This window comes from Embiotoca jacksoni, unplaced genomic scaffold (genome assembly GCF_022577435.1).
Source record: "Embiotoca jacksoni isolate LCO1_2020_lvr unplaced genomic scaffold, fEmbJac1.0.p SCAF_14, whole genome shotgun sequence".
Classification (NCBI taxonomy): Eukaryota; Metazoa; Chordata; class Actinopteri; family Embiotocidae; genus Embiotoca; species Embiotoca jacksoni.
In genome coordinates, this window is record NW_027185274.1 from 12,099,325 (window position 1) to 12,114,580 (window position 15,256).

General features: G+C 38.8%; 1 protein-coding gene across 1 annotated transcript; it reads right to left on the bottom strand.

Annotated features, from left to right (window-relative positions):
• Window positions 1–1,848: 1,848 nt before the first annotated feature.
• On the bottom strand, window positions 1,849–14,892 carry LOC138197276 (solute carrier family 13 member 2-like). Its single transcript, XM_069147980.1, has 15 exons — window positions 14,517–14,892; window positions 12,738–12,818; window positions 10,913–11,043; window positions 8,199–8,327; window positions 7,898–8,034; window positions 7,104–7,357; window positions 6,917–6,979; window positions 6,354–6,525; window positions 5,608–5,730; window positions 5,299–5,508; window positions 5,070–5,167; window positions 3,747–3,862; window positions 3,494–3,655; window positions 2,791–2,928; window positions 1,849–2,482 (listed from the first exon to the last, which is right to left on the bottom strand). Exons 1-15 carry the CDS (start codon window positions 14,749–14,751, stop codon window positions 2,354–2,356), a joined length of 2,178 nt encoding a protein of 725 aa, XP_069004081.1. The 5' UTR covers window positions 14,752–14,892; the 3' UTR covers window positions 1,849–2,353.
• Between the last annotated feature and the right edge of the window lie 364 nt (window positions 14,893–15,256).

The following is a 15,256-nucleotide window of genomic DNA, read 5'->3' on the forward strand; positions in this document are numbered from 1 at the left end:
ACACTCAAAATGAATCAAACCAGCAACTGGTTGAAAGTAGCAAACTTCTTCTCCCGAGGCTTTTACTGGGAGAAATGGAGTGATGCAGATTAATCAATAAATGACAATTTGATAACAGCAGACCTCCATGATTGCTGTAAATATCGTAGATCTGTTATCCTTTCCAAATTCAGGAATATCGAACGGTAGGTTTTGCCTTTACAATCTTAGTGAAGTGGCATTATGCCCCTCTCGAAGCATTTTAATGATGAAAGAATGCTAATTGTTTTATTTTCATGTACTTTCGCAATACATTGTTTCTATCATCTATTCAAGAATTTCTCTGGAAAATGTCTTGCACCAACCCACACCTAAACCTGTCTGAGTGGATAAACGTATGAAACAACATGTTTGTTGACAGACAGACTTGTGTTTTTACTACCACCCAAACAATTCTGATGATTTTCTTTTAATGCATTTATAAATCTGAGTATGCGTGTAAGATCAAATCAGAATTTAAGTCAAATTCCATATTTTAAGTCATGGGAATCAGTGATTTATGAGTGAAAACTCAAGGAGAAAACACTGCGAGTCCCCGAGGCAGTGAGCTTCACCACCGAATACTTCATTTTTTTGGCTCAGAAAAGGGTTATATAAATTCAGTAATTAACTTTTCCTGTCACAGCGGAATTTAAGCTACTTTACATCGTAAAAGCTGTACAAGACTGTTATATTATGTTCCCTATCACAGTTAATCATGATATTCATGACCAATGTTTAAAAAACAGAATGAGAAATGCAAATACACTCCAGTCGTAGGACTTTCCAACGAGCATAATAATTGTAGATGGTAATGCATCATATTGATTCATATATCGATAGTTTTTGTACATGGTCAGTACTCTGAGACCTAAACCAAATACTAAAAATCTACTTGAGCTTTGCAGCTGAAAAGGTACTGCAGCACATACAATCTAACATACAAGCCACTCACATCATGTAAAGAAAAAGACAGAACATATTATGACATAAATATGTTGTCTTACCTACGATAACAGACATCCATCGCACCTTCATTAACTTCCATCACGTTGAGAACCAACTTAACGAGAGAGAGATGTAGATTTCCCTTTGAATGATGCCAACATTCAGCCTTTACCAGAAGCATGGTCCCTAGATTAAACAAAAAATGTTTGGATTTCAAAACTGCTTACTCCCTTGACCTCTGTGTAGTGTCATTTCACCATTTTAAAATCCCTCATTGCTCCCAGCCTTCATATACAGCAGATATACGGCCCCCTGCCAAGGAGTTAAGTGAAATGCTTTCAATCAGTCTCCTGTCACAGATTTTCCTTACCTTCAATCATTTAGAATTTCTCCCACATTGACCCTTTGAAGGGATTTGCCTTCTGTCTCTTTAAATCAACTGGGGGCGCAGTGGTCCTAATCCTATGGATGCTAATGAGATTTGAGCCCATCATTAAATTTAACAATCAGCAGTGAACCCTTGGACTTGCAGCATCTCTACTGTAAAGATGGATTTTCTTTGAGGCTGAATATTCTGTCTTTGACATAAAGACACTCAAATTAGTTTGAGTAACTAAACTATAATTAAATTTCCCTGTAGTACCGTGAGTGTAATTTCTTAGTAAACAACTGAGGAAGTAAGAATAATTGTTTTCATGTCAAGACATTCATGTCCAGCCTTCATACAGTATATATAAACTCTTTGCTCAGAGAACCATATTTACACACATAACCACACACAATGTTTATTAACAAGAACGCTACATGTACCTCTGCAAAATAGGAATAACAGTTTACATTGATATATTCATAGGTAAATGAGAAAACAAAATCACTGGTGATTTTAAATAGGTTAAACCTTCAGATGGTGCAACACTGTTTATTACAGATGCAATGAGAACTCACAATGTGAAAGTTTTGCAGCAGTTTACTCACTGCATCTCAGACTGGCCTCCACTTGCATAAACACTGGTTTCATGTGAGCCGATGCTCTCTGCTTGCAGTGTATAATGCATGTGAATGTTAATCCAAGAGAGAAATGATAATGTTGATGGTAAATGCATTATCTTCTAATCTGCTTGGTTGACTGTCCAGAGGATGATTTATCTAAATGAACTGAAATTGGTTCAGTCAAAACATAAACAAATGTTGCTCCAGTTTCCAGGCAGCATATCCAGGATATAAGAAGAGTCTGTGTCGGTACTCCAGGACAGAGCTCTGTGCGCATCAGGCTGTACTGGCTGGGGTGTACAAGAGAGCTTTAAATACAAATATACAGAGACACCTGCCAGCCCAGTCCTCCAATGGTGGCATCCTGATAAATATGCAGATATTTTCCAGTTCATATTCAAGGAGTTTTGGTGGCATTTGCCCAACTTGGAAACGTATCGAGCTGAAACATGGCCACACCCCATGTGTTGATGGCAAGGTTGATGGTTAAGACCCCAACAAAGTTCAGGATGAATCCAGTCTTGGCCTGGAACAACCAGAAGAATAACATGTACACGGAATTATTAACCTTGATCCAAAGCAACAGTCTTCTCATGATCATCAATTAATACCAATTTACCAAACTACTGCATTGCATTTACTGCCAAGTCTGCCTGAGCTCCGTTTCCATGCTAATATGCAGGATATTGTGTGCATGCAAATGGATAATAATCATCAGAGTTAAGGATTACCATAAGCTGCTTATCCAAAAATTGGATATGACCCTTCATCCAAAACACTGTGCACATCATCATGCTCACTTATAGGGTATCAGTCTTTTCTGAAAGGTCTTACCATGTCCATGACTTTAAGATTGCCGTAGGAGAAGGCGATGGCGTTGGGTGGGGTGGCAACGGGCAGCATGAAAGCCAGCGAAGCAGAGATGGTGCAGGGTAACATGACATACAGCGGGTGGATCTTAATGGCAGTGGCCTGGAAAAAAAGGACATTCACACGGGTGTTAACTGGAAAGGTAGAAGTATTATAGGTTTTCTTTGAAATACTGATACATTTGTAAACTGAGCAACTCTTTGACAGCAATGATAGATTTGTTATATATCCTATGCTGCTACAGAAGTTACAGAAAGAATGAAAAAATTTAAAGTTCTGAATTCTTCCAGGCAAATTTATAATAAAAAACAAATGTAAATGCCTGCATAGATATTATACTGCAATAATCACCTTGAACAACACAAACTATGTGATTGGACTTGCTTGTTAAGTTTTCATACAGTATGTATGTTATTAAGTTTTGAGCCTCTTTTTGGAACAGTCACAAACTGTAGATATATCAAAACAGGCAGGATTTGATTTAGGTGATGATGTAGTTTGTCAGAAATGTATCATACGTCCTATGGGAAAAAAAATTACCATAGTTTTGAGCTTGCTTTCAAAGGGTTTCAAAAATGTTACCGGTAACATGGTACTGGAACATTGTACTTTATGCACTGGATGTTTGTGAGAGTTAGTATTGAGTTATTATCCTGTTATGTCTCACCATGGAGGCCAGGATTGGTAGAAAGAGCGTGGTGGTGGCGGTGTTGCTGGAACATTCGGTGAACATGGCCACCAGCAGACACAGCAAGATGGAGATGGCAAAAGGAGGGATGGTCTGCAGCGGTATGAGACTTTGTCCCAACCACACAGAAAGTCCAGATTTCTTTATGCAGTGTGGGAAAACACACATCAGTGTCAAAACATACACAGGATTAACTTTAGAAAAATGTGCTCTTGATGATCAACAACATTACCTCGCTTCCGTGGGCCAATGCAAAGCCTCCTCCAAGGAGCAAAAGGATGTTCCAAGGCATCTTTTCATGGACAATGTCCCAGTTAAGCAGCGGTTTCGGGGCTTCAGCCGGGAACCCTAACAGAACAAGACAAAAGTTCTACTTTTAGCTGACTTTAATTTCAACTACTAATAAGGACAGTCTTAAATAATATTTCTCATATACCCGGTTTTAATGTTTTTAATTTGTTTTTATGATTGTTGTATACGATCATTGTGTTGTTAAGACTTGTTAGAATTCACTTGTTGTTTTGTTTTAATGGCTTATTTTATGTGAAGCACTTTGTAACTGAAGTTTAGAAAAGTGCTATACAAATAAAGTTTATTTTTATTATTATTATTATTATATATCTAACCAAATAATAGAAAAAGCAAACCTTTTACTGCCTCCAGATAAGATACTGTGACAATAAATATGCTCCATAAAGATAAAGAGAAACCAACGTAAGCCACCAAATCTATATTTTGATGGGTTGTTGTAACTGGACCTACACTTTTAAACTCATTTCTCAAATGGACTTGGCACCTCAAAGTCTGCATCACAGTGTTTTAAAGTGCGTGTTAATCATTATGTCACCTCTCAGTGTACAAAACACTCTGCTTTTCCACTTCTTAAAGAGAAGCAAAGAGTGTACTGCTTATAGGCAGGAGCAGGACACGCTCAACTTAAGTTACCAAGGGAGAAAAAGTAATAGCTGATACAAAAGTAGTGTGTCTAAGGAACACGGTAAAGGATGAGCTGTTGTACAGGCTTGACCTTGAGGCTATCACACTACAACTCAGGAAGGAGCCGGGATAAAGTTTATAAAAAGCACTAAATCAGCAAGATGAGTTGTCACAAGCAGTAAAAGTTATTGACTGTATCTTTGACTGGCGCCGAACACAGATAAAGAGAACAAACATAAAACCACACAACTATCTTCATGTGACTTGCTGCAAACATAAAATGTGACGCAACAGTGAGTGAACACTTTCCATTGTGCGGTCCAGATGTGAACGTATGCTGGAAATCTGTGAGAGATTAAGTTCGCTTCAACGTGTATACTCTTGTTCCTTCGAGTTATAGATTTTTCAATACAAGTCAGAGCTGCTCAGCAAACAACAAGAAATCTGTTATGCAGCCATAACACATTTTATGTTCTAATTTTATACCTTTAAAATGGCATCCTGAAAAAAGTGCATCGTAATTGTGATAAGGCCTCTTTTGAAGACGTTTTGGAGGCGTTTATATCAAAGCACCTGTTATAAGACAACAAAATCATGATGAACTTATCAGCTGACCCACCACCATCTCTGGACCTCCCGCAGCATCTGGGAAAATTGGATGGAATGCAGAAGAAGAGGGATGACATGAATATGGCCACAGTGCCGTCTGTGACGTACCTGTTGAGAAACAACATATAAACATCCGTTTCACATCTTAATTCACTTATTTACATATTAATATTACATAAATACCGATTCAATATTTTGAGTAAGTCCCAAGCTGTGGAACAAACAGCTATTTGACTCACTGTTTGTCTTTGTTGAAGAGGACAGTGGCCCAGCCGGGGATGAACCCAGGCTCCCTGGTAAACCACATAAGGACCAGCAGTATGAAGATAACCAGCACAGAGCCCTCAGCGAAGTTCATCTTGCCCAGGCTTTTGTACTCATCTTTGATTACTTGGTAAGCCTCTATGTCACTAGCTCTTTTTGAGCCACATCCAAAGGACTTTTTCAAGCTGGAGTAACACAGGGCAAAAGTATATTACTGATTTTATTCCCATTGTGGTCATAATAAAATATTTAATAACAGTACGATTCCAGTCCATGAAACTTACTTGACGCCCAAAAACATAAACTGCAGCCACATCCAAGACAGGACGAGCATCAGCAGCATGTTGGGAAACGCAAAACCAAACCAGCTCGCAAAGTTAATTATGCCTCCATTTCCTGGGAAGAGTCTGTTGATGATGAGAAAAAGAAAATATCAGAAAACACCCAAATATCTGGCTGGACTCACCCATAAGGACAATTTAGTTTTTTCTACCTAGCATGTTATTTTTGTTGTTTGACTTATGACTAAAAATCTGTTTTGTTTTAACCATTTTGTTACTAAATCTACTTGTGAATTTCAAGAGATTCGACCGGGTTTTTTTCAAGACCAAGCTATAGAGACCCAGTTAGTTAAACCACTGATGTGGAAGTGTAAACAAATGCATTAGTTATTACCCAGACCACTCGTTGTATATGTTGCATTTTGTATCCAAATACTACGTGGGTGATCAAAACTGGTTTAGTCCTGTTGCCACATCACTCAATCTCAAAAAGGCAATCTGTGAGTCATATTTTATCAGAGCAAATGTTCGCAAAACTACAGACCGTGGTGTTGAATAAACGGAAGAATAGAAGAAGATATGACTGAGTTCCTTGGTTGGTTTCCTCAAATTGCGTCTAATCCTGATTTCAACTGTTTTTTGTGGTTCTCTTTACAAAAGTCAAGTCAGTCCAAGACTAGAGGATGAATCTGTATGCAAAAGGTTTGCCCATCGTATTGTGCATTTATATGTCTAGGTTCAGGTCGTACTCATCAATCTGGCCCTTCAGGATGACATTGGGAGTGGTTCCAGTAAGGGTGGCCGTGCCTCCGATGCTGGCAGCATAACAGACACAGAGGCTCATGCCTTTCGACAACTTTGTATACTTCTCCTCCCTCTCCAGTTTTCGCAGCTCGGCCTCTGGGCTCCTGTCCCAGACCTCTGGGGGAACAGAGCTGACACCATTAGCATCAAAAAGACATCTTAATTGTGTAAGTGTCTCTTACAGTAATATGATTTTGACCACTTTGTCTTACACGCTTTATCAGCTTCTGTGCTGTTTAACTCAGTCATGACACATTTTATTAGCCGTCAGGAGTTCGGTAAAAAGTTTATTTTGACATTTAGTAAGGCAGCAGCTGAAATAGTATAAACAGACCCAGGGCTTTTTTGCAAGGTATCAAGATCTGTTACAAAAACACAGCAAGAACAAAGTTTGCCTTTATTGCAATATTTGTATTCTTCTATGTTCTGTTGAATAAGTTTGACCTTTATTTTTTTGTTGGCTCCTTTCTTTTCTAAAACAAGGCAGTTACGAACTTAAAAAACCCACCTGAAGCAGCATCAGTTTCCTTTTTTTCTGCCATGTCTTTGTAGTCCTGATCTTTATTTGCATCTGCAAACACCATGATAGCAGAAACAATAAAAGAATAACCAAGAACTTGAAAAGTCATCTCTTCAATGAGAAAAATGTCAAATTAAAGAGTACAGAAACCCGACTGTAACTGTTGAACACGCACCCATGACGATGCTGCTGTACGTTGGTGTGAGGTTCTTGTCAATACTTTCTTTGATGTCACTCATCTCAAATGCCGGGTTGACCTGACCATTCTGTTCAGCAGTCAGCCTGAATTCCCTTTCTTCAGCGTTGGCCTCTGTGTCAGACAGCTGCTGCAACACAGCGTTGGCGATGGGCAGCATCATGGCTGTGGAAGCTGTGTTACTGATCCACATGGACAGAAAGGCTGTGGTGCTCATGAAACCGATCATTAGGCTGGAAATGAAACAAAGAATTGGATGAAACAACATCGATATATACACTACAGCCACGGCCGAGAATTTGTGGTCACTTCAACACGACAGTTCACACAGTGTGTTGTTGTTTACATTTTATTCTTTGACCGTGGGCATTAATATGTTCCTATTAATCATTCTTCTGGGAAAACTTTCCCGAAACATTTAGAGCACGGTTGCAGGGATTTGCTCCCGTTCGGCAACAGAGATGCTGAGCAACAAGGCCTGGCTTTCAAGCTATCCAATTCATCCCAAAGGTGTTGGATGGGGTACACACGCACACACACACACACACACACACACACACACACACACACACACACACACACACAAACACACACACACACACACACACACACACACACACACACACACACACACACACACACACACTCACCAAACTGTTTTTATGGTCGTAACTTTACGCGCGCGGGCATGTATGTGGACAGAGGCGGTGCCTGCATTATGGTAGTATACTGTACGTATTGAATGTGTAATGCATATATGTCCAGTGTCTTACAGTGATGGCTTCACCCCCACAATCAGTAGAACTTGAAGGGCGATCCTCTTGTGCAGGTTCCAGTGCTCAACTGCGATGGCTACCAGCAGCCCACCAATAAAAAGCATGTTGGAGTCTTTCAGGTACTGGATACAAACCTGGATAATGAAAACAAAAAGAGTCAGAAGGAACCCAAACAGAAGATGGTTGAAGAGTAAAAAATATTCAGGATCCTTGAAAAACATGAGATCCTGCCAAATAAGTAATAAAAGAAAACTCAAATGCATTATTCAGCCTCTATACTTTGTAAGATTGGAAATACCTCGTTTGATTCCATGATGCCCATCATTGGGAAGAGGATAACAGGCAGCAGGGCCGTCACAGCCAGAGGGATACACTCTGTACACCAGTACAGCGCCATGAGGATGATCACAAAACCACATTTTGCCTCCTTTAAAGACAAACAAGGACTTCATCATTTAAAATGCTTAATACACAGTATATAGTTTATGTTACACAGTAACAAGGCTGATGGACACGAGTGTTGACATTTACTTTGGAGAGAAATGAACACATCAAAGCACAATGGGAACTACAACACACCACACACCTCTTAAACTCGGGTAACCAGTTATAGCTCAGTTACAATATCCCACTTTTATCAACCTCAGATTTTGCAAAACAACCGTCCAATTTCGCATCAACGTCCTGTCTAATGGCCGATTTATGACCTGTAATTAAGGACAAACATCAAAACAACTCCCGTTTAACTTTTGTCATGTTCAAGAAAATTTCAAAATACATACAAAAAATGAAGTGTTCTTTTCTTTGCTCTCCCGCCTTTGTTCAATTGCTTTGTTATTGTGCCCTGTTATTATGTTCATGAACATTGATACGTGTGGTGCTTGACAAAGGAAGTGTTACTTTTTTTGTGTGTTCAGATATAAAATGTATTATTACGCTGTATAAAGACCAAACAGATGAGCAGCAAACAGAACCATATCTATCCAAATAAATGAATTGTGTTTGAGCTGATAGGGACAGAGATTGTGGTCTTTCATTAAACCCCTGAACATGATCCCACTTTTCAATTTGTTCAAAGATTACATGGAACAAAGGGTCATTGATTGAGGCTCTTTCCTGGACATATTACAGCTAAGAAAACAACGTAAAGCAACAGATATACTTCCAGACCAATGTATTTGATCCCTTTTGATTATCAAAGGTTACATCTTTCCTTTTGACATAATGGTCTTGTGAAATATGGCTACAGAAGAAAATAGAGAATTATTGAAACTATGTAATCATTTAATTTAGGATACCAAGTAGAAGCAATTTCAATGTCAGCTTGTATAATCAGAATACAATTTTGTTTTTGAAATACCATACATAACCTAACCTTTCTCAGAAATTGTGTTGTAAAACCAGTCTGGTCAGAAAATATTCCCCTTTCCTGATTGGCCTCACTTCCTCTTCATGTGTGATAGTAAAATGACATGATAAAAAATATATTTCAGTGCCACAGTGATGACAGCACAATCTTTTCTAATCTGCCTCATTAACTTCTAGAGGTTTCTCTGCAAAACAAATCTTATCCATGCGGCATCTTCAAATAACAATTATCTCCATTATCATTCTCTTGCACTCGGAAAATGTCTCCTAAAACTTCCCTGGCATTATCAGGCACAGTGAGTTTTACAACAGGCTTTTGGCATCTAGGGTCAGAGTACTGTGTCCTTTGCACTATTTCCTCCAGCTGATCACGCAGTTCTTGGATTGTAAACTTAAAAACTATTGTCGCAGTACAGGCTGCTAAAATAGAAGCAGCAGAAGCAGTCGCATGTCCTATTTGATTATAGTATGTGTTCTAAGTGTAATTCACAATTAATATAACCATTTCTCATGATAAGGCAGACATTTTTTCTTGATATAACCTAAGTGGGGCTGCCTCACAATCTAATACCCTGCAAGGACACAAACAAATATCAGACGTTTTTTTATATAAACTGACATAAATCATGTGCAAGATTTGAATATTGAGTGTAATAATAAACCAGTGTATCTACTCAGGCCTCCTTAGAAGAGTTTTTCTAAGTTGTTGACAGTGAAGGACACGAAGCAGGTATGTAGATAGTAGTGAGCGCCCACTGCTGTGGTGGACATTACTTAAAGGTGTTGCAGACAGAAAAGCACAAAAAAACAGAGCTTGAAGAGTCTCGGGCCTAAAGGGAGACTCACCGGGAATTTGGATCATCTACAACACAGTCTGCTCATGTCTGTGATAAAACTTGTCATATTTGTAGTCAATCTAGACCTGAGTCGCACTTTGTCGGACAGCTACGATATTGTTTTCTTGGACATAATGAGTAGCATGTTTATAAGTGTTTTCAGAACACCTCCAGCCAAAAGTTAAACATCAGATACGAGACGGTAATACACCTGGAAAGCAATTAGAATTTTGGCCTGTGATTGTGTGATTGTGAGTTGATCTGCATCAGTCAGATCTTCTACCAGATAGACCTGTTAAATGTACGGTGATGATGCCCTTGGGATGCATATCAAGCTTATTTAACTCAAAAAGCAAAAACACGAAAGCACGTAATGATTTGGTGGAATTCATCGACAGTAAGGTGTCTGATCATTATTTCTACAGATGTTCTCCAAACTGCTTCAAAATTTTCTCCTGAAGGAGACAAAAAGCTGAACGCTGCCCTCGATTTCACGCGCAGTACATTATTTTTGCTGTATTTGATTTAAAGAAATGTGAGCGGTATTCAACTTGTTTTTATCTAAAGTTGTGGCAAAGGTTTTGAGAGGCACTGATCATTTACAAGACTCCTGCACAAGGCAACTTGACACCAACATTTGAGGTTTTTGAATAATCATCATTGTGGCTTAACATACAGTAGGTATTGTATAGCTTTTGGGTAATGTACATCATGAAATTACACATGCACATCCAAAACTTTGTCTTGAGATGTTTCTACAACAGATGGAAAAAAAAAAAAAAAAAACACATTATGTTCATTTTCTTACCGGTGTTGGGATGACTATTGGCAGAGGCAGAAGTAAAAGAGGTGTCAGGACTATCACTATGTAATTCCTATACCTCCAGAGCCATTTAAGGATTCCACGCACGATCCCCATGATGTGATATATAGCGAAAGCTTTGAAGAAAATAATGAAAACAAATAATTGTGACACTGACAAACTATCAAAGACACAGTAACAAATAAAGATCCAGTATATATATAGAGCCATATATGCAGGATATCACTGAACAAAAATTAAAAATTAACTTCAGAGTGAGGGTGCACTTCCGTGTTTTTACAATGGGGCAGATAAGGGAAGTAACAACAAGCTGCAATCTCCAGAAAGTCTAATCTTTATTTTCTTGACTCTAAAATGTGAGCTGCTTTGTCTGCGTCGTGTGTAAAAAAAAAAAAAAAATGGCGATGACTAAAAGACTTGTCACAGGGCTAATACATTTCCACACTATTTCACACCTGCGAGTATTTGATGTAGCAATGTGAAGAATAAGGCTCAAACACTGGGTATTAAAGTGAGTGAGGCACACTGCAAACACTTACTCATGAAATGCAAGACTGTGTAAAGCTGTTTAACCCCAAAATAAACCAAATGAAAACAGAAGCCCTGAATGTGCCTGGTAAGTCCTGAAGGATGATCAAAAGGAAAATGTATTTAGAGAACAGGGTAAAAGGTTTTATGAATAACTTGGGTGTGACACACAAAAAGCAATGTTATGATTCCAAAGAAAATGAGTCAAACGGCGATGAGTACAAAGAAAAAGATTCTCTGGAGCTGAAATGTAGACAAACCAGATCACCCTAAAAGTGTGAGAGTGTGTGTTTGTGTGTGTGTGCGTGTGTGCGTGTGTGTGTGTGTGTGTGTGTGCGTGTGAGCGTGCAGTTTTCTGCAGAAGAGAGTGATGTTTGCTGTTTTATTGTGAAAGGGAAACAAAGTTGAAAGTTCCTCACAGCTGCACAAAGAAAATTATGTCAATGATTAAACACTTTTTAAGATTTTTTTGAAAATGTGTAACTTGGGTGGGATTGTGGGTGGTGAGATGTGATGGGTTGCCTACGGTTGGAGATCAGAGATTCAAAAAGTTATAAATAAACAGAGACATGTCACGCTAACATTTTTACTTCAAATGTTTCTGACTAATCATTTATCTACAATCGCTTAGTCTCAAGGTTTTTGATTTGTACTTTCTAGACAGCCAACGTGATTAAATGTAGTTCAAGAGGACTGAAATCATAAAAGGTAAACACATTAAATCTATAATAAAATATTTTTGGAACTGTGTATGTTCATATTGTTAAGTTAAACCAACACAAGAAGGAAGACGGAGCCAACACAAAAGGTTTGATCCTTAACCGACAACTGAACGTCACACAACACTTCAATTTCTGGGAAGTCAAGTCCAAAAAGACAACGATAATTACCGCTTATCTCCACCAAGGAAAACAAAACACAGACCATCAAGATTGTAACTTCAACACGATTAGTCACTCAAGCACAGCTCACTTAATTTTGTGTTCGCTGCAGAAGTACTGCATTTTTAAATGGCAGATAAAAGACAAAAAACACAATCATACATTTTCTGTCCTGACTGCCTTGTAACGAGATAAACATTAAAGACATAACAGATTACAAATCGATGCTGTTTATTCTGTCCTTCTCTTCGTGTCATGTCACGCTGACGGTCTTCATCCTGAATTAGCAGCAAACCTCATGGTAAATAAATCTTTCATCAGATTTTATCTTCTGATGTTTTGGATGATGACAGCAGAAAACATGAACAGAGCATGTGACCGGTTTATAGGAAGGGAAGTACCTTGCTTTCCGCTCGGGGCCCTGGAGGTGTCACCACACGCAGTCCATTTAGTATGGGCTGAGTGAGAGTCAGCAGTCCAACCTGTTAACTCACACCGAAAGACACAAAGGATGTAAACATTGCAATGTGGTGTTTATTTGCATTCATTCATTATAAAAATGTCACAGTTTAAAGTTTAAGACCTTCAACTTAACTTCGAATTTCGTTGGGTTCATTTAGAAAACTGTTTTGTTACAAAAATAACAGAAGTGTTGACAGCAGTCCTACGATCCTCCGCAACAATAAAAACAACCAAAACGTGGCAAGAAGGACAAAGTATATTAGATTTGACTTTATTAATCCCACAAAAAATTATAGAGTTAATGTTTGGTTGAAAATAGAAATGATAAGAGTTAATGTTTTGTTGAAAATAAAAATGATAGTTAATGTTTGGCTGAAAATAAAAATGATAGTTAATGTTTGGCTGAAAATAAAAATGATAGTTAATGTTTGGTTGAAAATAGAAATGATAGGTTAATGTTTTGTTGAAAATAAAAGTGATAGTTAATGTTTTGTTGAAAATATAAATGATTGGGTTAATGTTTTGTTGAAAATAAAAATAAATATAGTTAATGTTTGGTTGAAAATAAAAAATTATACAGTTAATGTTTGGTTTAAAATAAAAAAAAATTATACAGTTAATGTTTGGTTGGAAATAAAAAATTATACAGTTAATGTTTGGTTGACATTTTGCTGTTTTTGTACAAAAGCTCGGGAACAGCATTTAAGGATGTTGCTAACTTACATTAGCAAAAACACGTCCCTACTATAATATATATAGAGGAGGGGTCTTTAAACTGGCAAAATCCATCACATAACAATAACATTGTTGACTGTGTTTCTTGGTTGTTTGTATATAATATATATATATATATATATACTGTACTGTATATACTGTGCATTTTATATTTTATATTTATATTTTAGAGTTTTTACTGCTATTTTACTTCTATTTTATTGCTTTTCTATTGTTCTATTACTATCTATTGCTTCTGTATGCTGCTGTAGCGAAAAAAAATTCCCCTCGGGGATTAATAAAGTAACTACCTAACCTACCTAACCTAAACGTTTTTCAGGCCAAGGACCCCCCAAACTGATAGAGAGATGGAGCAGGGACCCCCTACTATATATATTGTATAAAAAGTTTTTTTTTATATCAAACTGGAGGAGTGCAGGAGGCTTGGAGGGACAGGTCCAGGCTCGGAGGGACAGGTCCAGGCTAGTCTCGCCCTGTGAGTGAACAGGTGCCCAGCATGAGAGAGCTCCTGTGTGTCGCTGAATGTGTGCATTTCTGACTGAAAGATAACATCATCTTTCTCCATTTATCCATTCGCTACAATGTGTTGGATTCATGTTAATGTGTATTTAAATTTGTGGAAATTAAAAAATAAAAAAAATAAAAAAAATGTAAATACAAATTTAAAAATTGTCTAATCAACCAAAAATTTCACGGACCCCCTTAGGGGTCGCGGACCCCCTGTTGAAGACCTCTGATATAGAGCCTCCAGCAAAAACATGAACGTGTAGTTCACCTCTTCTTCCAGATGAGGTTACTCAGTCCACGCTTCATGGGTTTTTTCCGTGTTTTTTGCTGAGCTGGTAGTTCAGTCACCAGTCAGCTGATTTCATGCAGGCTAACAGGGTCTGCTAGTTAGCCGCACGGCTACAGCGACACAGCCGGTTAACGCGCCGGTGTTTCCCTGATAACCAGTGAGTGGCGTTGACACAGTTCATGCTCACGGTTCAGGCGGTTCGACATGGACGAGCCGGACACCGCAGCGATCCTTCCCGGAGATGTGCTCGACGGCGCATCAACGGAGGACCAGAATGAGGCGCCCGGTGAACCGAGCACCTGCTGCGACCGGCCGCGGTTTACATGCTCCCTGCCGGTGTCCGTGGAGCCGGTGATGTTCCTGTCCATGTTCTCTCTGGCCCTGCAGACACCTCTGACCACCCAGTATCTGTGGGACCGCATCAGCGATGATCTCGGCTACAATGGCTCCAAGAGGTCGGACTGCACGAACGGTTCGGTGCCTCCGGACCCTCTCCAGAAGGTAGTCAGCGGCCGGTAGCGGTTCCCCGACGTCACGAGTCCCGCTGCAGCCAGCTGCTGCTGTCCGCCACATCCGAGGCGCAGTTCTGTCTTAACGTGGCCGGTCATATTCCTTCAGTGAGAAGGGAAGTAGCAAAAAAAATAAATAAAAAAAGGCAACTTTTCTGTGAACAGATCCTAAAAAGATCAAATAAAAACATTGATTGATATAACTGCATGCAAAGCAATCTTAGAAATGGAGCTGTGACGTTAACAAAGAGATTACACGACAACCTTTGCATTGGCAGGCACTTCAAAATGATCAAATATATGAATACTAACTTCAAACAGACATTGTGCTTCGTTATAAGCCAATAATCATGCACCACGAAATTTCACAGACAAAAAGCAGCACATACAAAACCTAAACTACCCTGGCACGCTGAGG

Bases quoted from the DNA above. Each gene is read 5' to 3' on its own strand.
- LOC138197276 (XM_069147980.1), bottom strand. From the start codon at position 14,751: ATGCGGTCCCACAGATACTGGGTGGTCAGAGGTGTCTGCAGGGCCAGA. The intron at 5,731-6,353 runs GTACGACCTGAA...CATCATCAACAG, and splicing joins CTGAAGGGCCAGATTGATGA to ACTCTTCCCAGGAAATGGAG. The intron at 3,863-5,069 runs GTGGGTCAGCTG...TTGTTCTGTTAG, and splicing joins CGGGAGGTCCAGAGATGGTG to GGTTCCCGGCTGAAGCCCCG.